The sequence below is a fragment of the Chiloscyllium plagiosum genome, chromosome 9 (genome assembly GCF_004010195.1).
Source record: "Chiloscyllium plagiosum isolate BGI_BamShark_2017 chromosome 9, ASM401019v2, whole genome shotgun sequence".
In the NCBI taxonomy this organism is placed as follows: domain Eukaryota; kingdom Metazoa; phylum Chordata; class Chondrichthyes; order Orectolobiformes; family Hemiscylliidae; genus Chiloscyllium; species Chiloscyllium plagiosum.
The window spans coordinates 75898037-75923431 of record NC_057718.1 but is presented as its reverse complement, the minus strand read 5'-3'; the positions used below and the strand labels follow the sequence as shown (position 1 = coordinate 75923431).

At 40.0% G+C, this 25395-nt stretch overlaps 1 protein-coding gene across 8 annotated transcripts in view; it reads left to right on the top strand.

Moving 5' to 3' along the window:
- LOC122552951 (unconventional myosin-VI) overlaps positions 1-25395 on the top strand; it is a 252618-nt gene that overhangs the window by 181314 nt on the left and 45909 nt on the right. For 4 of the 8 annotated variants that reach the window (XM_043696242.1, XM_043696239.1, XM_043696241.1 and 1 more), the window contains exons 17-22: positions 2459-2554; positions 7653-7823; positions 18621-18659; positions 19861-19954; positions 23004-23134; positions 24191-24268. In XM_043696242.1, the coding sequence (XP_043552177.1) occupies positions 2459-2554; positions 7653-7823; positions 18621-18659; positions 19861-19954; positions 23004-23134; positions 24191-24268 (609 nt within the window). Of the gene's footprint in view, positions 1-2458; positions 2555-7652; positions 7824-16803; positions 16824-16859; positions 16959-17881; positions 17949-18620; positions 18660-19860; positions 19955-23003; positions 23135-24190; positions 24269-25395 lie in introns of those variants that run through there. The other 4 variants (XR_006312565.1, XR_006312566.1, XR_006312567.1 and 1 more) reach the window with 4 other exon arrangements.

The following is a 25395-nucleotide window of genomic DNA, read 5'->3' as shown; positions in this document are numbered from 1 at the left end:
AACAGATGAAAGGCTTAACAGGCAATCAATTTTTCAATGTATAATTTCAGTTACATCACTAAGTTTTTGCTATAAATTCTGTGTTAGGATTGAGCCCTCCGCTACCACCTGATGAAGGAGCGTCGCTCCGAAAGCTAGTGTGCTTCGAATTAAACCTGTTGGACTATAACCTGGTGCTGTGATTTTTAACTGGAGTACTGTATGCAGTTTCGATCTCCAGATTACAGAAAGATGTAATTACATTGGTTGTAATATAACAGAGGATCACTAAATTGGCTTCATGGCCGAAAGATTTATCCAATAAAGAGAAGCTGAGTTAATTGGGTTTCTATTTCCTGGCGTGTGGAAAAACCAAGATTTGATATGATTGACATTGCATGATCTGCAAAGCACTGCTTGAAAGTGTAATGAAGGCATAGACCATTGATTTTTTTTTTGGTAAAGGAATTGGATTATCTGAAAAAGAAGTATTTGCAGTGTGATAGGAAAAAGAAAAGCGTATGTTGAATCACTCCTTCTGATAGCTAGTGCCAACATGATGGGGTGAATGGCCTCCTTGTATTCTGACTATTCAATCACTTGACTTCTGAGAACTTGTTTCATCTGTCTTGGGAATCTCTAACACTGTTGCAATCTCTGGATAAGAGCTGGTCATTTAGGAGTGGCATAAGGAGAACTTTCATCAGTGAAGTCTGTGAATTGTTAGGATTCTCTCCCCTGAAGGTTCTGGGTGCACTACCATTAAATATATTGAAGGTTGGAATAGCGAGGTTTTTACTTAGGGAATCAAAGCAGAAGTGAATTTGGCTTGACAGGCCCTGTGGTGTCTCTTTGTATTTCTTATCATCTTATGTAATTGAAGTAAGGTAGAGGTTGAAATATCATGAATTTTTTAAGATGTTATTTTTATAATACCAAAATATGTACTTATATTGCAAACAGTTGATATTTCACAAGTGTAAAATTATTTTTTCAGGGCCAAGTAAGTTTATTAGTAATTATGATTTGTACACTGTTTAAAAAAACGCTAATTCAAAAGAGCAATATTTCAGGTGGGTGTGGTTAACAATGAACTAGAATGTAAAAACTTGAAGTTCCTAACAATTTAAGTGATCAAATTTTCAACCGTCTGAGTCCAGTGCTTTGGGTAGTATATACCCACTGACAGCACCTTCTGCTTTCAATCGGATTATGGATCACAGAAATTGTTAGTTTTACATTTGCAATGACCACTATCACACTCATAGAATGCGACTAGTGAACTATCATAATTACTTAGGGAAGATGATTGCCCAGTAGGATGATCACTAGATTATTAATCTTGAGACCCAGGTAATGTTCTGGAGACTTCAGTTTGAATCCTGTCCGGACAGATGTTGGAGTTGGAATTTGAATTCAGTATTTTGAAAATAAAAATCTGGGATTAAGAGTCTAATGACAACTGTGAAACCATTGTTAATTCAAAGTTTGAGAAGATTTGTAGCTCGGGTGCTCGTTGTTGTGGTTCTGTTTGCCGAGCTGGGAATTTGTGTTGCAGATGTTTCGTCCCCTGTCTAGGTGACATCCTCAGTGCTTGGGAGCCTCCTGTGAAGCACTTCTTCTGTGATGTTTCCTCCGGCATTTATAGTGGTTTGAATCTGCCGCTTCCGGTTTTCAGTTCCAGCTGTCCGTTGCAGTGGTCGGTATATTGGGTCCAGGTCGATATGCTTATTGATTGAATCTGTGGATGAGTGCCATGCCTCTAGGAACATGAACACGACTGGGACAACGCTACTATTATAGGACAAGCCAAACAGAGAACAGCCAGGGAATTCCTAGAGGCATGGCACTCATCCACAGATTCAATCAATAAGCACATCGACCTGGACCCAATATACCGACCACTGCAATGGACAGCTGGAACTGACAACCGGAAGCGGCAGAGACAAACCACTATAAATGCCGGAAGCAAGATCACAGAAGCGCTTCACAGGAGGGTCCCAAGCACTGAGGATGTCACCTAGACAGGGGACGAAACATCTGCAACACAAATTCCCAGCTCGGCAAACAGCCACAACTATTGTTAATTGTCAGGAAAAATAAAATAAGCATTAAAAGTTCAAAAACTAAAACAAAATTTTAAAAAAGTTTTAAGAAAAGAACCCATCTGGCTCACTGATATCCTTTTAGGGGAGAAACTGCCAACTTTACCTGGTCTAGCTTACTTGTGACTTCAGATCCACAACAGAGTAGTTGACTCTTAATTGCCTCTAGGCAATTAGGGATATGCAAAGAATACTGGCTCAGCTAACGATGCCCACATCCTGTGAGTTAATTTTTTAAAAATTGTCCTTTAAGGAGGATGATAAATAAGATTTGTGAAAAATTATACATGAATGTGTTCTAAACCTGACTCTTAAAACCCACTCTTGAAATGAAGCAGTAGATGTAATACCTATACTTTGTTTACATTGTTTAGATTCCTAGAAAGTCAAAATTGACAGTTCACAGGAATATCCGTGATGATGAAGGGTTTATCATTAGGCACTTCGCTGGAGCAGTCTGTTATGAAACAGTAAGTTTTACATTCCATGAATTTTATGTACTCTATCAAAGCCAAACAAGTAAAAGAATAACATTAATGTGTTCTACATTGTCTGAGATCCAAAGTGGTTTACAGCTGATCATATTCTTTTCAAATGCAGTCACTTGTAAAGAAGGGAACGTGACAAACAAATTGAACACAACAAAATCCAAAAAATATCAACTTTATAAAGACCAGAAAGCAGTTTAGTCAAAAATATTTACCAGGCGACCAGGGGGAATTCACATTCTTAAAATAGTCATAGGATCCTTATGAACCCCCTAAGGCACTTAGCATCTCCTCTCAAAAGACCTTGGCCTTCTAGTTCTTGGCAAGTGACGACTCAAGAATATTTTCACAGATTGTTCTTGCTATTTGTAATTTTTTTATGGTACGGTATGATCTTTTTCTCAGTTAATAGGTATTTCAATATGGTTATGAAACATTTAGAAGTGTGTGGAATGTCTTTGGATATTTAGATAAATTTTCCCATTTAATTTTCGCTATTGTGCTTGTGAATGGCCTTACTTTTTGAAGCAAATGGATAATGGCAGCTGGATTAAACTATTTAACCAATGACCCACTTCCACCATTCAATGTAACCATTAATTCCACTTAGCCATCTTTGTCCCTTATTCCTTAATACCTTTGCTTATAAAAAGGCTATCAGTATCAAAATTAAAATTAACATTTGACCTATCTTCTGGGCTACATTTCCAGTTGTAGATTCTCCAACCAGTGTGAATATTTCTCTTTTGCTTCCTTTACAATTCTCATTAATATCTTGGAATGTTGAATGAGTTATCTCTAAACCTTCCAAGTTTCAGAGAATACTACCCAAGTTTGCATTAAAAAAAATTTGCAGATACTGGAAATCTGAAATAACAGAAAATGCTGGAAGAACTGACACAGTAAGGCAGCATTTGTAGGGAGAAACAGGGTTAAATCTGATGAATTGTCATTGACCTGAAACTTGAACTCTTATTTTCCATTGCTGTCTGAATTGTAGCATTTTCAGTTTGTTATATTCTAATCTGTGCAATCTCTCTCTGCAATTTCACTTAATAAGTCTTTGCAGCTTTTCCTCCAAAGTCAATATATCTTTCCTAAATTGTGATGCTGACTGCAGAACATTTTATTCCAGGCGTGATTTAACCAGGGCTTTTTGTAAGTGTGGCTTAAATTCTACCTCTTTTATGGTCTGGTGCTCTTGGTATAAAGCACAGTACATAGAACCAATTTGTTTATTTTTTTTGTTCACATCTGTGACATTTATATAATTAAACTGCAGGGATTCCTAAGTCAATTTGGACCTTTGCATTTTCTAGCTTTTGACATTTAGAAAGTAGTCTGATGTCCTTTTCAGGACCAAACTGGAGGTCCTTAAATTCACATGCATCATTAAAATCCATTTGTTATAGATTTGTTAATTCACTTAATCTAACAATATCACTGATCTGATGTTTCCATCTGCACTGTTCACAATGCCATTTATCTCTGTCATCAGCAATCTTGAATGTTGGCCATCTATCCTATCATTTAAGTCATTAATAAGGACAGTCAGTAGTTGAGACGTAACCGAGATCCTTGCATGAACACCCATTAGTTGCATTCAGTGTCTGTCTGATATGCGTGTATTTGTCTCCAGCTGCTCAACCAGTTTCTTAACTAGGTCCAGAGTTTGCCTTCAGTGCAATAAGCTTCAACTTTAGTTGATGGCTTAGTTTAGGTGATGGCTTAGTGATCGTGAGACTATTATTCCAGAGACCCAGGTTGTGTTCTGGGTACTCAGGTTCAAACTTAGGTAGGAATTTGCATTCAGTTATTAAAAAAAAATATAGAATTAAAAGTTTAATGATGACCATGACCATTGTCCATTGTCAGAAAAACCCATCTAGTCCATTAATATCCTTTTAGGGAGGGAAATCTGTTAACCATACCTGGTTGACATGTGACTCCTGACACCACAACTATGTGGTTGTCTCTCAAGTAGCAATTAGGGATGGGCAGTAAATAGTAGCCTGGCCAGCAATGTCCATATCCCATGAATGAGTATCTCCCAATGCCCTATTGGGAGTCCATATCAAGAACGTGCATAGACATTACATTGTCCACTATTTTAGTCATGCTTTAAAGAAAATACAATCCATTCCATAATTACCTTTTTAAGTCTATGCTGAATTCCTCTGATCAGCTGAAATTTAAGATAGGCAAAAGTGAGGACTGCAGATGATGGAAACAAGAGTCTAGATTAGTGTGGTGCTGGAAAAGCACATCAGGTCAGGCAGCATCCGAGCAGGAAAATCGACATTTTGGGCAAAAGCCCTTCATCAGGAATGGAGACAGCAAGCCTCCAGGGTGGAGAGATAAATGGGGGTGCAGGGAGTGTGGGTGCTGGAGCTGGGGCTGAGGAGAAGGTAGCAAAGAGTACAATAGGTGAATGGTATCACCTCCATCCCCACCCCCATTCACCTATTGTACTCTTTGCTGCCTTATCCCCAGCATGGAGGCTCCCTGCCTCCACTCCAGATGAAGGGCTTTTGCCCGAAATGTCGATTTTCCTGCTCCTCGGACATTGAAATTTAAGATACTCGGTCACACTAGCTTTAGTTATGGATTGAAGCAATTCCTGACATCTGATACTAAGTTAATTGTTTTACAATTCCTTGGTTGCACTTTACAAAATACTTCATAAAAATGGAGTGATGTGAAATTTTCTAATATAAAGGATAGTTTGAGTGCAGAGAAAATTTTTAAATGTTTATAGTTGAAGCACCTGATATGTTCACACCCGCTTCTTTTAAACCCTGGAGTGGAAGCCATCTGGTTCTGGGGATGTGGCATTCTTGCAGTTATCATCTTCATAACTGTTGTTTTGCATGTGCCAATTTTGGTGAGACTCCAATTCTGATGCAAAATTATTAATGATGACATTGTCTCCTGTTAAAACTGACACACAGTAATTATTTAATATGTCTGTGGCTTTTTTTAAACAAAAAAATTACGGAAACACATTTGTTCCAGGTCACGTTTTCCTGATATAATTATTTTAAGAGATTTGATCTTGATGTGATGTCCTTTGCCTTTTCCTTGTATTTCTTTTTTGTAACACTCTGCTTTTTACCTTATGTTGTTATTTGTGTCTCTCCCAGTCACCGTGACCTGTCTGTTTGGCATTTGTGTGTGTGCTTTAGTTGTCCTTTATCTATTTAGTTGTAACTGGTTGTTTTAATGGATGATAGATATTCACCCATTTTCTGAGGATAGTCTCTGCTTCACATTGTCAGAACTGGGACCCATGCCCTCAGGGGTGCTAGAGTGGTTGAAGCTGTTTTGAAGGAAATTGGCAGGGGAACGGGAACCTATGCAAGGAGTCAGAGGAAGAGGAATCATGGACAAAAAGGGGAATAAGAGAATTGATAAAAGGATCAAAGTCCAGAATCAAACAAAGCCACAGTGAGAATAGAAACATTAAAAAGGCTTTGTGTCTGAACTCATGGAACATTTGAAATAAAGTGGATGAATAAATTGCTATTTGTAAAGAGTTGTAAAAAAAGTGTTATATACTTGATTATGGAGACATGGATGTAGGATGACCAGGGAAGGGAACCGAATATCCTGCCATTTTCAGTATTTAGGAAGGACATACGAAAGGAAAAGGTGGTGAAGTTGTATTGCTGGTTAAAGAGGATACCAACATAATATTGAGGAAAGATATCAGCTCAGACAATATAGAGTGTGTGTGTGTGTGTGTGTGTAATTGAGAAATATTAAGGAGCACAAATCATTGGGGATGGTCGATGGACCATCAAATTGTAATGGTGATGTTGGGAATAGCATTAAACAGGAAATCAGAGGTGCATGCAATCAAGGAATATCTGTAATTATGGCGCTCTTTAATCATTTTATAGATTGAGTGAATCAAATTAGTCACAATAACATAGAAGAAGAATTCCTAGAACATGTACAGGATGGTTTTCTGAACCAGAACGTTGGGAATCCTCCAGAGAGTAGGCCATCTTAGACTGCATATTCTGGAATGAGAAAAGACTAGTTGTGAGAGACTCCTTGGGTTTAAGTGACCATAATGTTATAGAATTCTTCATCAAGATTGAGACTTTCCTGAGCTGAGACACCTGAATCTTAAGGGAAACTATGATTGTGTGAAGCATGAGTTGGCTTTAGTGGATTGGGAAATGTTATTGAAAGGAATGACCATGTACAGGCAATGGCAGATATTCAAAGAGTGAATGGGTGAACTACAAAAATTGCTAATTGCTTTCTGTTGAAAGAGTGCAAAGAGAACAATGGCCAAACTATGGCTTACAAGAGAAGATAGAGTATGAAATGTAAAAAAAAAGGCAGACAAATTAGCCATAAAAAAAAGACCTGAGGATTAGGAGCAGTTTTGAAATCAGCAACGGAGGATGATGGGATTGATTTAAGAAGGGAAAAATAGAATGAGAGCAAGCTTGCAGGGAACATAAGAACTATAAAATTTTCTGTAGGTGTATAAAGAGAAAAAGATTAGTGAAAACTGATGGAGGTCCCTTACAGTCAGAACTTGAGGAATTTATAATGGAGAATAAAGAAACAGCTGATGAACTATATTTATACTATGCTTCTGCCTTCAGAAAAGAAGCCATGATAACTTGCAACAAATCATGGGGAACCCAGGGTTAGTGAGGGAGGAATTGAAGTAAATCTGCAGTAGATAAATAGTGTTGTAGAAATTGATGGGATTGAAGGCTGATAAATCTCCAGGGCCTCATAATCTGCAGAGTACTTAAGGAAGTGGTGCTAGAAATAGTGGATGCAGAGTGGTATGGTGACTTAGTGGTTACCACTGCTGACTCACAGCACCAGGGACAATGGTTTGATTCCAGCCTCTGGTGCCTGTCTGTGTGGAGCTTGCACATTCTCCCGGTGTCTGAGTGGGTTCCCTCCAGGTGCTCCGGTTTCCTCCTCCTGTCTAAAGATGTCTTAATTCTACTATAAAATCTCCAATATTTGCTTAGTTTCAATTATGTCTTTGAAATAATTGCATCCTTCATTTAGGAAGTACTCAGTGCAACTTTCTCCTTGACAGGCAAAGTTTGTGGAAAAAAACAATGATGCCTTACACATGTCCTTGGAATCACTGGTGTCTGAATCAAAAGATCCATTTGTTCGGAAACTTTTTGAAGGAACCAACAACAATAAGGACACAAAACAGAAGGCAGGAAAGCTGAGCTTCATTAGCGTTGGAAATAAATTCAAGGTAGATTCACTTAAAGAACTCTTACGTTATGTAAATCTATAAATAAGAAATGTACAATATTTTCTTACAGAATTTAGCAAACATTAAAATATTGACCGGCAGCCTATTGAATTATTATACTTTGCGTAATGCATCCTGATTTGAGCATCTAGATTGTAGTATCATCAATACTCTTCATTTTCTTTCAGGCTGTAATGTGCTCCAGTAACTTGGCCTTCTCTGAGTCTATATTAATATTTTGCCCTTTGCTATGACATGGTATCTGTCTAAGTGAGAGCTTCCCCACACAACTCAAGGGATCGTTCGTTTATATGTAATGGGAAGACTTTGTCAGTATTATACATTATAATAACGAGAATAAGTTTAACGATAACTGAATCTATTTTAAAATCATCCTAACTCATTCTTGACATTAGTCTCTTTAACACTTGCAGTATATTATCTAGTTATTTGTGTATTCATACCAAATAAACTAATTGATTTATTTTTATATTTGCCTTCAGGACCAGAGTTTGATGAATCAGGTGCTCTACATCCTTAATGAGCATGTTTAAAAAAATACATTTCAACTTTATTATTCTTTCTTCATTCATAGGCTGTGAGCATCTGTGGGCCAGCTGTTATTACCTGTCCCTAACAATCTCTAACTTAGCTTGCTAGATCCGTTCAAAGAATAGTTAAAATGGTCTGCCTTGCTGTGGGTTTGAAATGACATCTCTGCCATGTGGCAGATTTCCTTTCCTGAAGAATATTAGTAAACCATATGGATCTTTATGACAATTTAGCAGTTAATCATTCATCTAACGTTTTATTCTTGATCGATTTTAGTAACTGAATTTAAATTTCTCAGCTTCTAAGGAAGGCACAAGATTACTGATCCAGAAATGTAGCCACTATCTTAGTGGCAGTGTCCCAGGTTCAAGCCTCACCTGCTCCAGGGGTGTATAATAACATTTCTGAACAGGTTAATTAGAGAATATTCAGAATAATCACAGGTCGTTTCTTTTCATTGTGAATGTTGATATGGATGTCACTGGCCAAGACAGAATTTATTGCCCATTCTGATTTGCCCAAAGGTTTTTTGGGTTCTGAGTCCAGAGTCATAGATAGGCCAGACAAGGTAAGATTAGCAGTTTCCTTCACTAAATGGGTTTTTCCAACATTATTGGACTCTTAAATCCAGATTTTTATTGAATTTAACATGCAAATTGCTCTGAAAGTCATTGTTGCAACACGGGTAATGTTGCTTTTCTGTTAGGGCAGAAATGCTAATACATTTCTGTGCAGTGCATGCATATTGTTTTTAAGAAAGATTTGATTTTACTGTATAAATCCATTTTCACAATTTCAATATGTCCCAAAGTCTTTTAAAACGTTCTAAGTGTTTTAAAACTTTGCAAGTGTAATTATTGTTGTGATGTGGATGCCCATGGCAAGATTCCATCAGCAACAATGAAAGAAATTACCAGATCATCTATTTCTTGTGGTGATGGAGGATTTAATTGTCAGCCAGGCTATAAGAATTTCCTTACTCTCTCTCCTAAAAATAGATACAGCCACCTAAGAGGACAGCTGGTGCTTCAGTTTAATATCTAACTAAAAGTCAGCACTTCCAGCTGGGTGGCAATCCTCCTTTCAGCACTGCACTGAAGTTCCAGCTGAAATAATAAGCTCCAGTTTCTGGAGTCAGATGTGAGCCCCAAGTGAGATTGTTATCAACTGAACCAAAGTGGGTATTTGTTATAAGGAAATGTGGAAAGTTAGAAATTAGCATCTGTTTCGACTCTGTCTAATTTAGGCAAAAGCTCAGCATTTAACAGGTCAATTTGATAATTTCTGATTGTAAACAATTTCTATTCGTACTTCAAGTTGGAGCCAAGTGTTTGTCAGTCATCTCTTGGCATTTGTGTTACTGAATCTGACTGAAGGGACAAGTCGGTCAATATAATCATTGAGTGCTGGCTAGTACGTAATATTCAGGAATTTGAGCAATGGAAATTACTATTTGGTGAAAGTTAAGACAAGTTTTGCACATGACAGAGTAAAATGCAAAGTCACCATAATGCTATCGGACCATTTGGCGGCTGCTTTTTAGAACGAGAGAGGCAACTGGTGTTGATTTAACTTGAGGGTCACCACATTTCAGGTGAGGGGAGGGGAGTCCTTTGTGATCACCTCAGCCAATATGGGAATTGAGCTTGTGCTGTTAGCATCACTCTCTGCATTGCAAACAAACCGTCTAATCAACTGACACATCCAACACCAAAACGTGGTTGAGTAATTGAGTAATTTATTGATTTTTATGAACCTGTAGTTCCAAAGCTAATGCAGCAGCTTTTCACTAGGTACACATGCCTACAATAACTCAAACCAAATCAAATCAAATATTAGTCACGTGGCCTGAGAACCTGTTACAGTGGAGAGGCCAGAAGTTGAATTCACAGGTTTTTTTTTGCCAAAGAGTAATGGCAAATAATATTGTATTAGTATAGATTTAATTGTGCATTCTCATTAGGATTTAGCATGCCTTCCTAGTGTGATGGAACATCTAGCAGCAGGTGGTGATGGCAAGGGCAAGTGCTGAGAAGTGCAGCCAGAGTGGTTGTGCCAGGATCTCGAGCAGTGGTGAGGGAGGGAGGGAGCGAGCAGGATAGATAGAGTAATGAATGTAACTCCTTTCGGGGATGGAGCCTTTATGGGGATCAAACAGAATCAGGCACAAAGGATGTCTTCAGACAGATATAAACCATAGACTTAGTTGCATATAAAATGTATGTCTTCCTTATTTAGCTTTAATTTCTAGTCTCTCCTCGTGAAACTAGATAACGCACTCATTTTCAGCTTGACATTTGAGGAAACCCTTCAAAGACTTATCTGACTTGTCACAGTTGAACTTGTAAACATTTTTCAGGCTTGACTTTCTTTTCCAGATAAACTTACAGTACTGGACACTTTATTACCAAGGAAGGCATTACCCTTGAGGACGAGAAAATCTGAGCAATAGACAAGTGTCTCCTGCTAAAGATGGGAGTTAGAGCTGAGTTGGTTCCTTGCTCTAGTGGGTTACTAAAGGTGGTTTGTGCAAGGCAATGCACAGTTGGCTGTCCCACTGGCAATTTGCTGAAGAAATGAGAAAATGCTGCAGAAGTGCTTAGCAAAGGATGTATGAGGCATGCTACTTCACAGAGAATCACGAGGAGTTGGATCCCAGCATGTGAGACTCCTTTTACACCCTTGAGCAGAAGCTTATCTCATCACCTGTTAACTATCCAGATTTCTACCTCTTTCATGGGAACTGACACCAGTCTTTTTGGCCAAGGTGCTGTCACAGGTCCAATGGCAGGGAAAAAAAGTGTTATTTCTGCCAGTTGGAGTGTCAAGCTGATTGAGAAGAAAATGCAGAATTACTCCAGTGTGAAACTCAGCCAACCTCAAAGCCAGGCGTTTATCTCCCAGAAATTCAGAGACATTCTGATTAGTGCTGAATTTGAGGGGTTTGCAGACAACACTCCACTCAGCTACGTTCAGATGTCTGTCAAGCTTGGAGCATAGAAACTCAATGGACCATTGAATTCACTCCGTTTTGATTCCAGATCTAGTATAGATCAGGCAAAAATAATGCACATGTCGATGTCCTTATTCAGAAGACTGACCAGAGGACAGATCCTGCCCCTGCCTGATTCAGGGGGCTGTGGCTAACAGTGCTTCATGCCCCATCTCAAAAGCAGCATTCCAACCCAATTTCCAATAGTGTTCAGACGAAGATTCAGCGGAGTATCAATGTTGTAATGAGTGAGATACAAATCAGGTCCAGATAGTTAAAGCCAGGTTTCACCCTTTGCTACTTAAATTGAAAGATGTCTTCAGTCAGCTTCAATTGATTGATGCAGGCCTAAAACCATAAAATACAGGACAAAAAGTAGGCCATTCAGCCCAACAAATTTGCTCTGCCATTCAGTGGGATCATGGCTGAATTGATAATGCTCATCTGCATTTCCCTGTCTTTTTTCCATAACCCTCGATTTCCTTATTGATTAAATATCTGCCCATTTCAGTCTTGGATACGTTTGTGGAGAATGCATTCCTCAGATTCATTGCCCTCAAGAGAAAAATATCCTCATCTTTGTCTTAATTGGGTGACCCCTTATTTTGAGATTATGCCCTCTGGTCCTAGAGTGTCTGTCAAGGTGAAACATCTCTCAGCTTTAACTATCTGGACCTGTTTTGTATCTCTCTCATTACAATACTGATATGGTGCTGAATCTTAGTCCTCTAAGAATCTGACATGTTTCAAATAGGTTGCCTTTCATTCTACTTAACAGATGAAACCCACTTAAACTCTCCTAAGAAAATCCTGCTCTGTCAGAAATCGAGGGGGTGAACCATCTGAGTTGCCACAGAATAGTATTGTATGTTTCTTTGCCCAGGAGAACCAAAACTGTTCAAGTATTCTAGTTGTGGTCTAACTAAGGACTTTAGTTTTAGAAAAACCTTCTTATTTTTACCTTGCCATTTTCATATTCCATTGCAGAAAGAAAGGCCAACATTCCATTTGTATTCCCTATATTACCTGTTGAACCTGAATGCTGGCATTTCATAACTTATGCATGAGGACTCCCAAATCCCTTTGTTACTGTAGTTTTGTGTAGTCTTTATTTAAAGAAAGTTCAGCTCCCCTCTTTCCCACTGAAGTGTAAAATCTCATTTCCCCACATTCTGTTCCATCTGTCAAGTTTTTAGCCACCCACTTTACCTGTCCATATTCCTCTGTACTTTGTGTCACCCTCAGCACTTGCCTCCTGCTTATTTTTGTGATCCACGCACATGTCTATAGTATGTTTACTTTGCTCATCCATGCCATGATCACATTGTTAATAATTGTGTCCCCAGTACCAATTCCTGTGGCGCAGGTTGGCATCCTAAAAATGCCCCCTTTATCCAAATACCCTATCTTCTATTAGTTAGCCAACACCCTGTCCCTGCTAATATGCTACCCCCAACATCTTGGACTTCTGTTTTGTGTAGTGTTTTTCATGATACCTTATTTGGAAACCTAAATCTAATACATTTGAGGGTTCCCTTTTATCTATCCTGTTTGTTGCATCAGTAGACTGCACTATTACTGTAAGGCCCAACACGTACTAATTCAGCACTAGCTGATGAGGGAGTCTGAATGGGCACAGAAATTCTTCTTTCCTGGCAGTTCATGATCAAGCAGAATACCAACCAACAGAAGACCGCTGCCCTGATGCAAACCTTAACAGAGCAGTGTTACTGGCCTGGGATGGTTGTTGATATTGATAACAGCCAAAATTGAGAAAAACATGCTTTGGTCACTATCACCCCAACGTTGAATCTCTGGCTGCCAGGGGATCTGTAGAAATCTTTGAAATGGACTTTTATGGTCCTTGACAGGACTGAGCATGTTCTTCCAATCATGGATGCCTTCACCAGGTTCACACAGGTTTGCCCACTTTGACCCAAAGACTTTACCTAAAGCTAGAGTGTTAGTTTACGTGTTTTGGTGCTCCATTGGACATAGAAAAGTACAGCACAGAACAGGTCCTTTCGCCCATGATGTGCCAAGGATTATTTCTAATCTAAACTAAAATAGCCTAACCTACTCAATTCAACCCTCAATTCACTGCTGTCCATGTGCATGTCCAGCAGTCGCTTAAATGCCCCTAAGGACTCTGCTTCCACCACGACCGTTGACAATGTATTCCATGCATTCACAACTCTCTGCGTAAAGAACCTACCTCCAACGTCTCCTCTATACCTTCCTCTTAACATCTTAAAATGATGACCCCTCGTGCCAGTCAATCCTACCCTGGGGAAAAGTCTCTTCCTATTGACTCTATCCGTGCCTCTCATTACCTTGTATACCTTGATCAGGTCACCTCTCTTCCTCCTTTTCTCCACAGAGAAAAGTCCGGGCTTAGTCAACCTCTCTTCGTAAGACAAGCCTTCCAGTCCAGACAGCATCCTGTTATACCACCTCTGCACCCTCTCCAAAGCCTCAATATCTTTCCTATAATAGAGTGACCAGACGTGGACACAATATTCAAGTGTGGCCTCACCAGGGTCTCGTAGAGCTGCAGCAAAACCTCGCAGCTCTTAAACTCAATCCCCCTGTTAATGAGAGCCAAAATGCCATATGCAGCCTTAACAACCCTATCCACTTGGGTGGCAAATTTGAGAGATCTATGTACTTGCACACCCAGATCCCTCTGTTCCTCCACACTGCCAAGAATTCTGACTTTAATCCTATATTCAGCATTCAAGTTCGAAATGCAACACTTCGCATTTATCCAAGTTGAACTCCATCTGCCATTTCTTAGCCCAGCTCTGCATCCTGTCTATGTTGCGCTGCAATAGCCCTTGATACTATCAACAGCACCTCCAACCTTTGTATCATCGGCAACCTCCTCGTCCAAGTGATTTATAAAAACTACGAAGTGCAGAGGTGCAAGAACCAAGCCCGGATGGACACCACTCACTACTGACCTCCAGGAAGAACACATCTACAACCACTCCCTGCCTTCTGACAGCCAACCAATTCTGAATCCAGACAGCCAAATCTCCCTGTGTCCCATACGTCCTGACTTTATGAATGTGTCTACCATGGGGAATCTTAACAAATGCCTTGCTGAAGTCAATAAACACCACATCTACTGCTCAACCTTCGTCGACTTGTCTCGTCACCTCCTCAAAGAACTCTAAGATTTGTGAGGCATAACTTGCCCCTCTCAAAGCCATGCTGACTGCCTTTAATCACACTATGCTTTTCCAAATAGTCATAAATCCTATCCCTCAGAATTCTTTCCAAAAACTTGCTGACCACAGACATAAGACTGACTGGTCTGTAATTACCAGGGATTTCCCTAATCCCCTTCTTGAAAAGAGGAACAACATTGTCCCCCCTTCCAATCTTCCGGTATGATTCCTGTGGAGAGTGAGGAAGCAAAGATCTTCGCCAGCGGCTTAACTACCTCCTTTCTCGCTTCCCGGATTCACAATGATCAAGGACATAACTTGGACAGCAAGATCCTACAGAAGCTTTGAAGCAGGTCTAAAGCATCACCTAGAGTTGCACCACGATCTGTCACTCGGGGTCATTTGACAACTGACTTAACCGTACTCTGCATAACCATCTGCTCATCATGCCACATGAGAGTAAATAAAAGAGACATTTTGTATTCTCTGTAGCTAGCTGGTTTTGGCCTATAATAGCACCCTGCACTAATCCACAGATTATTTTCCATGTCACCTCTTCTTTGGGTTTGCTCTTCCCATAGATAAAATGCTTGGGTTCACCACTGTTTCTGATGGGGATGGTCAGCTGAGCAAGTGAATAGTAAGCATCACAGCAAGCATTTTGGATGGCATCTAAAAGGATAAAGTGAAGCACTGAAGAAAAATATTGTCTGATGACTTGGCTAGCAGAACTGAGCTTCCAACTGGTGCAAAGGTATGCCTCTGAAAATTAAATATCAGGGCTTAGAGTAAGATGCGGAACGTGTGGAATCATAACTTCCACAGTCATCAAGTGGCTGGACACAGGTTACCATAAAAAAAAATTAGTGAACTCACAGCTGGAAGGCAGCCTCAGAAAATGATGCTCAGGAAAGGGAGTTGCCTATGGCCAGGAACCTAATGGATGATGTGGAGATGAGCAGCTCACTCAGTGGTATAGATCCTGGAATGTTGGTATCTGATGGCTTGAGTGAAGTGGAGTCAAATAATGAGGAATCTGGAACTGACCTGTGTGTTGTGAATCCATTGGGTGTATCCTGTGGATGAAGGTCTAATTATGACTTGAAGAACAGTGCAGGGATGATCTCCTGGAAGATGGAAAAAGACGTCATCAAATATGTGACTTCTAGAGACTTGACAACCAATAACCCAGCATGGGTAGTCCATCGCAGAGAGCAGATGATATCATTACAGATAGGAGGCTGAGAAGATCTCGAGCAAATGCTGCATATCACCCAACCCATATCATTTACTCAGATTGGCGATGCGTGATGAGAATGCAGCCATTAATGTGGACAGAGACATTCTAGCCATCATATGCTATTGAATCTGTTAACCGTGCAACTGCTTTGCAAACATACGCTCTGCGTTATGTATAGTTGGCAAAGTGGAAAGTCTCAAGTAGGGAAGTATGTAATTGATCCCAAGCTACTGGTAACAATAGTGGGAGGAGGGCAGCCAGAGTAGTGGTGCCATGATATCCAGGTGGTGAGGTGAACACAGCAGCTGGTGCAGTCAAACAGACTCCTCTGGAGGAGGGGGTGTCTTTGGGGACAAGCTACTGAGTGGGAAAAGAATCAGGGACAGACCAAGGATTTCCTCAACCAAATGTGAGCCATAGCTTAGTTCTGTGTAAATACTGTGTCTTTCTTCCTTTAACCTTACTTTCTCTTCAGGTTTCTAATCACCTGATGCCAGTGGAATAAATAATCCCTGCTACATAACCCTTGGGCCACCTATGTGTTCAAATCTCATGTTGATCTCTGTCTTATTCATCTATGATGCTTCAAGTAATTTTTCTCTAACTGCTTTCTTGTCAATATTTCTACTCTCCCAATCTTTTCAACTGAGATTTACAAAATGTCTTTCAGAAACTTACTTTTTGTTTTTCTATAATCTGAATTTGTGGAGCCATATGTAAACCTATTCCAGATAGATAATGGAATGTACATCACTAAATACAAAGGCAGCAAATGTCTAATGAGGGGAAAAAAAAGTCCAACTAAATTGTATTTTGGAGAACAAAAATTCCAACTACTACTACAATGTAAGATGGGTTTTCTGACCTTTTTTTTATACATTCTTTGAGGATAATTGACTTGAGGGAAGAGAAAATGTGAATTGATGTTGACAGCTCTAAGGTGATATTTATAATGTTCACATTCTTTCCATTGTCCATTGCCTCAATTTCTGATGCTTTCTTCTAATCTCCTCTCTTCTTTAGTGATGGCAACTTTCAGGTCTGTCTTCTCTATCTTTTTTCTTGCTCCTTTTCCTCAGGCAGTGACTTGATGTGAGATGCTCCAGTTCAGGATGAGAGTAAAGAAAACTGTAGGGAGGTTGGGAAATGAAAAAATAGACAACAGCCAGGGACAGCAGGTAAATCTTTACTCAAGCAACCGCACACCAGTAAAGCACCTGCTTAGAGCACTGACTTCACTCGTATTGGCTGGTTGCTTAAAATTGCATTTTAACCCTTTTTAGCACGAGATTGATCCTGAGACATGTTAGGAATCTAGATCGGTAGAAGTTTATAATGACGGTTTTTTATTTAGTTGCCATATGTCTGACGGTTGCCCTCACAAACCTTATGTATCCGTTTTACTTTTTATGAATGGTCCCAACTACCTTTTTGGGTCTTTTTTTTTTAAAAAAAAGACAAAATGCCCCAGTCATTGGCCACAATTAAATTTATCCCCATTCAATTCTGAGGACACTTCAGCTTTGCAAAATTGGCAGCTAATCACAGTGCAGATTTTTGGACCATCAGTAATAAAATTGGCTTGTTGATTCTGTGCATCTCTCCTGTTGGATACAGCAGGGATTCCACGTAGCAAATGGGCATTTTAAAAATAATTTCATTTCATGCCATTAACCTAACCTTGCTCCCAGTTCCCAAATAGGAACTTTCATCTCGTCTTGAAAAAGGATGTGTGATCGTTCTCACAAATGATACTGCACCATTTGACACTGTTTAATTCAGTATTTGACTTGTTAGTATTCACAGCTAAACATTAGCATGTTCATTTTCAGTGCAGGCACCATTTCTTTGAAGTTGACTGCAACAAAGCAGCACTGCCTGGGATAGAAAGTTATGAAATGAATTTTTAAATTTTCACTCTTGATTTTGATCTTAACTCTGTCATTGTCCAATCTAAGAGAGAGCGTTCCTCAAGCCTTGGCAGTTAAGTGTTTTTTTTTAAAATGTATCTTGGACAGTGATGGCCAGTGAACTGTTGGGATCAGTGTACCCACAACTAATACTGCCTGACTCATTCTTGAAATGTGCACCTTTTCAACAGGAGCCACTGAGCAGAGAGAAACCTAAAATGATGTCCTAGCTCTGGCCACACATCCAGGCAAATTGAGGTGATTGCAGTGCTCCCATTGTGCAGCATGGGCAACAAGATTGAGTGTGGGAGCTTTTTGCTCTGCATGGCTCATTACAATACGATGCTGTGTATTAGCCAATGGACTGAGGAAGGGGCTAGCTCCTATTATACTTAGGTTTTGTTACTTCCTTCTGTTTATTTTTGGAGTGATGGGTAATGGGATGGTGAGGAGGAGGAATTAAAAGCTTTGTTTCGGCCACCTTGTCAACGTCAGCCAACTTGGGCGCTGGATGTGGAAAGGATTTAAGTTAATGTTAGGCCGTGCCATGCATGGTTTCTACTAGGAATCATTTCATTCGCGCTTCATGACTTGGAGGATGTTTGGCTGCATGCTCCACTATTACCTCCACCATATCAACATTTTATCAATATTTTTAAAGTTGCATCGCATTAAGCTTTTTTGCTGCTCCTAGAATTTTGTGAATATTTGGGTTTTTCTCACTAATGTACTGCTCATTAAATGCATGCAGAAAATTGTTCTTCCACATTATATAATGTTTTGCTAGTCATGTTTAAAAAACAAAATGCAATGCTCAGTTATCAACAAAATCTCTCGTGCAGAGATTTCACTTGTGGGTTTGCTTAAGTTCAAACACAAAATGCAAATAATTAAAGTTTGTTTACTTTTTCTCTATCTCACCCCCTCAAGACTCAGTTGAATCTGTTGCTTGACAAGTTACGCAGCACAGTGAGTACTAATTACTATATTTAACTGTTACAGTCCTATAATTTATGAATGGGTGCTATCTCTAAATTGAGAGAACAGTGCTTTCCTGTGAACTTCCAGATGTAAAGATAAAATTCAATTTCATTAATATAGCCATTCATGATCTCATGCTTCACGCCAATGAAGTGCTTTTGAATTTTAGTCACTGTTACAAAGTATGTAATGCAACAGTCAGTTTGCACAAGAACACCAAAACAAGATGTGATAACAAGCCAGTAGAAAGTGAGGGCTGCAGATGCTGGAGATCAGAGCTGAAAATGTGTTGCTGGAAAAGCGCAGCAGGTCAGGCAGCATCCAAGGAGCAGGAGAATCGACGTTTCAGGCATGAGCCCTTCAGGAATCATTCCTGAAGAAGGGCTCATACCCGAAACGTCGATTCTCCAGCTCCTTGGATGCTGCCTGACCTGCTGTGTGATAACAAGCCAATCAATTTGATGTAGCTGATTAAGTAGGATTATCAGTGAACTACTTGGCTCCATTTTGAGCATGCCAAAGGGACCTTTTGTATTCACCTGAGGATGAATATTTTTAGCTTTAGCTTAATATTTTATGCAACAGACAATATCTTTGACATGTTTGTGCTTCCTCATTTATAACACTGGATTGTAATCTAGTCTCTGTATAGAATTTAAACCCACACGTCTCTGCACTCTTGGTTGCTGAGTCAATCACTAACCACAGTTTATATCTGGGGGACATGACAGAATAAGGCAGTTAGCATGTTGTTGATACACAAAAAATACATTTAATTGTTTTATTACCATGGATTTGTTTATGCTTCCCTTTGGTCAAGACAATGATCAGGTAACCACCTCTCAGGTCCTCTGCTCCATTAGTAACCAGGAGAAGGTTCATATAAGCTGCACAGGGTGATTCCCATTTTGCTTTACTCCAGCTCCATATTGGAAAACACCCATGATTTTTTGACCAACCCTTTTCTGGTTTACTTGGGATTAGAAATGAATCATATGCAGACTAAGCACTCAGGGGTACTGTGTATTAATCAGCAAATATGCAATGGTAGCAGTACAGTGGGATGAGAACTGGAAAATGATTTATCCTGAATCTGTTAATGGAAATTATGAAGGGTTAAGTGAGAAATACTTTCACTAGATTGAATTTTGATGCAAAATATGTCACTCAACTACCTGTTTTCTGTTAGGGATCCAGCTTTATTCGGTGCATCAAACCTAATCTCAAAATGACAAGTCATCAGTTTGAAGGAGCACAAATTTTGTCTCAACTTCAGTGTTCAGGTGAGAATTCTTTTTCCGTTAATATATTCTCGGCATGCCTTCAGATTGTATTTTATAATATCAACAAACTGAATTAAGTGCGAAGTTGTTCTTTCTGATGGCCAACTAAACAACCCCTTGCATATAACATTCTCTCCCATTTGAGCTCAAACATTTATCAAGCTTTTGCTATGTTCCTAATTATCCAGGAAGGCTTCCATTTTCTTCTTCAATCCATTCCTGGTCAAATCCCTAATCATCCCAGTTTCTCTTCTCACATGATTACTTTGGAATATGCCAAGTTCCATCTTTTCTCCTACTCTTCATCATTTAATTACATTGCTGTGATATACACCTATAAAGGAGTATATTTTAAGCTACGATCCATCATTATCCAGCTCAACAGGATATGATTAAGGCATTGTTAGGCAATCTGAATCCACTGTTCTTGGCTTCTGGTAAAAACAAATTTGAATAATGTTCAAATAAATAACCATATTATTGTTTCCCCAATGTCTGTGCACAAATGATATGTTTATCTAAGGGAGTAACGTAAAAAACATACCATAGAAGCATCTGATCAAATTCCAGATATATCCTATTGGGTGGCATGGTGGCACAGTTGTTAGCTCTACTGCCTTACTGTGCTGGGCTTGATTCCAGTCTTTGGTGACAATTTCCACCACTCTATAACTTTCACATCGTCCATTTCTGACCATTCCCTTCCTTTCCTGGAGCAACCTGTTTCTACTTCAGCAAATAAACTATCCACAGCCATCCACTACAAAGCCACCGACTCCCATAGCTGCCTTCACTGCAGCTCTTCCCAACCCACGTCCTTTAAGGATTCCATCCCATTCTCCCAGTTTCTTTGCCTATGTCGTATCTGTTCAAATGATGCCACCTTCCAAAACAGCACGACTGATATGGCTTCCTTCTTCCATAACCGGATTTTCCCGCCCATTGTGGTAGACAGGGCCCTCACCTGCATCTGACCTATCACCTATCCTTCCACCCTTGCCCTTTCCCATCACTCCCAATAGCATGGTTGGAACCCCCTTTTTACCCAACCAGCCTCCGCATTTAAAGGATAATTCTCCGTCATTTCAGACAACTCCAACAGAATGCCACGATCAAACACATCTTCCCCTCACTCTCCCATCTGCTTTTTGCAGGGATCAGCCTTTCGGGACACCCTAGTCCATTCCTCGATCACCAACACTAGCCCCTGCCTCTCACACCACCTTCCCATGTAAGCTCAAAAGGTGCAATACCTGCCCCTTCTCCTCCCTGCTCACCATCTAAGAGCCAAAACAGTCTTTCCAGGTGAAGCAGTATTTCACCTGTACCACCTCCAATCTTGGGTATCGTATTCATTGCACCCAATGTGGCCGACTCTACCTTGGAGAAACCAAATGCAGAGCATCTCCATGTGCAAGCAGGACCCTGACCTTCCCATTGCAGGTCGTTTTAACACAGTGTCCTGCTCGCATGCCCACTTGTCTGTCCTTAGTATGCAGCACTGCTCCAGTAAATGACAACGCAAACTGGAGGAGCAACATCTCATCATCAAACCAGGCAGTTTACAATCTACTGGGCTTAGTATTGAGTTCAACATCTTCAAATAGTGAACCCATTCCTTCCCTTTCTTTAAGCTTCACTTGTTACATTCTCTGTCACACCGCTTCTCCCCCCCCCCCCCCTGAGATGCACCATTGTTCTGCCATTCTTTCATTCCAATTACTTAATCTGAACTATCAACACCTATCCTCACCCCAGCTCTCCAATCTCCCACTCCCACTACTCCATAAATGTTGCCCCCCCTCCACATTTCTCTTCAGCTCTGAAGAAGTGTCACCTGGACTCAAAACTATGGATGCTGTCTGACCTGCGATCTCCAGCATTTCTTGTTTTTAATTGGGTGGGTGACTGTCTGTCTGTGTGGACTTGCCATCTTCTCTCTGTAGTCTGCATGGGTTTCTGCCAGGTGCTCCAGTTTCCTCCCCCAGTACAAAGACGTGCAGGTTAGGTGAGTTCACCATGGTCAATGGGTTGTGGTGAGGGGGTTGATCTGGGTGGGATGCTCTTTGGAGGGTTGGTGCAGACTCGATGGGCCAAAAGGCCTCATTCTGCACTGTAGGGATTTTATGTTCATGATCCTTGGATATTACCCCTTTTAGACTGCTCCATTAACTCAGTATCTTTGGCTATCAGCTGCAGTTTTTTTTTACTGATTGTAAAGACATCAGTGAACCACAATTTCCTTCAACTTCATGTTGGAGAAACAAAACCAGTTTTAGTTCTAGCTGGCATCTACTTCTGTCTTTGCACCAAATCATGCCTTGTCATCCAAGATAGGCATCCTCCTTGCACATCATATCCTTGACAGACTGGTTCTATGACATCTGAGCTGAAAATGTGTTATTGGAAAAGAGCAGCAGGTCAGGCAGCATCCAAGGAACAGGAGAATCGACGTTAACGTCAATTCTCCTGTTCCCTGGATGCTGTCTGACCTGCTGCGCTTTTCCAGCAACACATTTTCAGCTCTGATCTCCAGCATCTGCAGTCCTAACTTTCTCCTCTTCTATGACATCGCCTGCCTTTGCCACGAAAGCCCTCCTCCCCTACTTCAAGTGTAGCTTTTCTCACTCTCTGACCTGGCTTGCTACCTTCTGTGCAAACATAAGTTTATCAAAAATGCCACAGTCCATGTCCCCATGCCACAACCCCATCACTCCTTTTACAAGCTTTCAAACATAGCCCACAAATTAATTCCAATGCTATTGTCCTCCTGCCCTACTATGACAATTTTCTTAGGCCTTTCATCCACAATTACACTCCAAGAGGCAAAAAAGTTCAACGTTATCCTTTTTTTACTGATCGTTTCATCACACAACGTAACAAATTTAACCTGGTTATTTGATTCATTCTATGATTTGGCACTTTTGACATTCAGAAATACACAATAAAATGAGCCAAGGAATATTTTTGCATTGAGGTGGGCTTGCACCTTTTTCTACATTGACTAAAAGATCAGAAATGTGAGTTGTATTGTTTTATTGTTCTGTAGGTATGGTGTCTGTGCTAGATCTCATGCAGGGTGGATTTCCATCACGGGCTCCATTCCACGAACTTTACAATATGTACCAGAAATACATGCCTCCGAAGCTCTGCAGGCTGGACCCCAGGCTCTTCTGTAAGGTACTGTCTAGACTAAAACTTCAACGTTCTTTCAATAAGTTTCATAAATGAACATCCTGCCAAATGCCTTAGTAGGAGATCTCATTGCATGACTGGAGATTAAAAGTTATGGAGGCATTAATTCATCTGAATAAATTACATTGTTTCAGTTGTGCAATTGATAAGGGTGTGACGGTGCCCTTGGACTGCATGAATTGACAGGTGGGGGGAAGCAAATCAACCAGAGCTCTAGATGCTGCTCACTTGAGTATACAGTTGTGTGAATGTTTATTGGGCAAGTTGGGCTGGGCTCCATTCCCATGTCTTTTTGCCGAGACCGCAACTACTTTTTGCCTAAGTATGTGCAGTGGTGGCAAGGGTACTTCGGATAGGTATAATAACTTGTATGATGTCTTTCCCTTTTTAGTATATACAGAGTTGGACAATTCTGTATGTCTTATTGGTTTATATGCAATCGAGCGTTACTGAAACAGTGGGCTGAGGTCAAGTTCCTCTCGAAGTTGAGCTGGTAATCTACAATAAATTTAAGCAGTTCAGCGGAGCGCTGTTAGAGATGTTGTCTTTTCAGAAGACATGTTAAATCAAGACTTCCTCTGCTTATTTATATGGATGTAAAAGATCCTGTGATACAATTTGCAAAGAGCAAGGACATTATCCCAGTATCTCAGCCAACATTTTATCCCTTGACCAACATCTTTCAAAACTTGACTAATTGTTCATTTATCTCATTGCTGCTTATGAGCTCACCGTGGCCAATTGGCTACTGTAGTTCTCTATGTAAGAGATTACACTTCAAAAGCAATTCGTTTAGTGAAGTGCTTTGGGATTTTTTTGAGGACAAGAAATAAAAACCTGTGAAAATTATTAGATATTAATGTAAATACATTCTAAACAAATTTGACTTTTAGCAAACCTTCTGGATTTTTCATTTGAAAAGCCAAGTTGAATAGAGAAAACCCCAATCCGGGAATAAGAACAATGCAACATCAAGGAGAAATAGATATTTAAATAGTAACGCGTTCTTGCGTTTGATTTTGTTCTTTTTTGCTTTTCCAGGCACTGTTCAAAGCTTTGGGTCTCAATGAGAATGATTACAAGTTTGGTCTAACCAAAGTCTTTTTCAGACCTGGCAAGGTAATGAAACTCAACATTTAATGAATACTTAGAAATCTGTTTCCTGCTTCAGGACATCGAATTCAAAAATCAATTTTTTTTTAAATTGAGACAAGAGGAGGATAATATGCTGGAAGGAACACAATGAAATTGAGTTGAACTGAGGAAGTGGTTATTTTACAGGCAGAGAGTATTTAGAATATGATTAGATGGCTGATCTGGATATGTAGGAAGTACAAGACTCCCTTTAGAATGTGCGTCACACTCAAACCGTACTTTGCATTGGAGACTGTTGGAAATGATGACACCTTAAAGGCACCAATTGGAAGAGGAACACACAAAGGAGATCAGCGGAGGAGAAATAGAGTTATTCTGGAATATTGCATTGTTAGTAAGATGGTCATCTTCGGAACTGTCATTAGTTCAGCATCATGTGTTTCCTACCTGATCCCAGAGTAAAGGACATGACAGAGTGAGTACTGTTTTACCGGTTGAAGGGAATATGCAAGATATCCTAGTACACAACAGTATCAATGCAAAATGGGGAGAGTATGCATTGAGGTCCGATTGTCAGGTTTTTTGAAAATTAGAAAATGTTTGAAACTAGGTTATAACCTCTGGTGTTCCATTCAGAAATGCTCAGATATTGAAGCAGTCCATGTCCATCTACCTGGCCTTGGACAATATTTGGACTTGTGTATCTCACAAGTGCCATACAATGATCATCTCCAACAAGAGATGATCAGCCTTCTAAGTATTGTGGATACAAGAATAGGTCAGAGGCTGGGATTTCTGTAGTGAGTGCAGTGGTTATGCCTATGACACGTGGACCATAGGGGTTCGAGAGAAGGGCTTTTGTCTGAAATGTTGATTTTGCTGTTCCTCGGATGCTGCCTGACCTACTGTGCTTTTCCAGTGCCACTCTCGTCTTGACATTAGCCTTCAATGGGCAATTTGCAATAATGACCTTCCTAGCAATGTGCGAATTCAATGAAAGAATAAGAAAATGCTGTCTTGAACACTAGTATTATTTTTTTGGAGTCTCCAGGGCCCATGCTAGCTTGACCACATTTTAGGAGGGTTTTAAACTATGTAGAACTACTGTTTTGTACACAAACTAGTTTATGAATCTTTTCTTTGACTGAAAG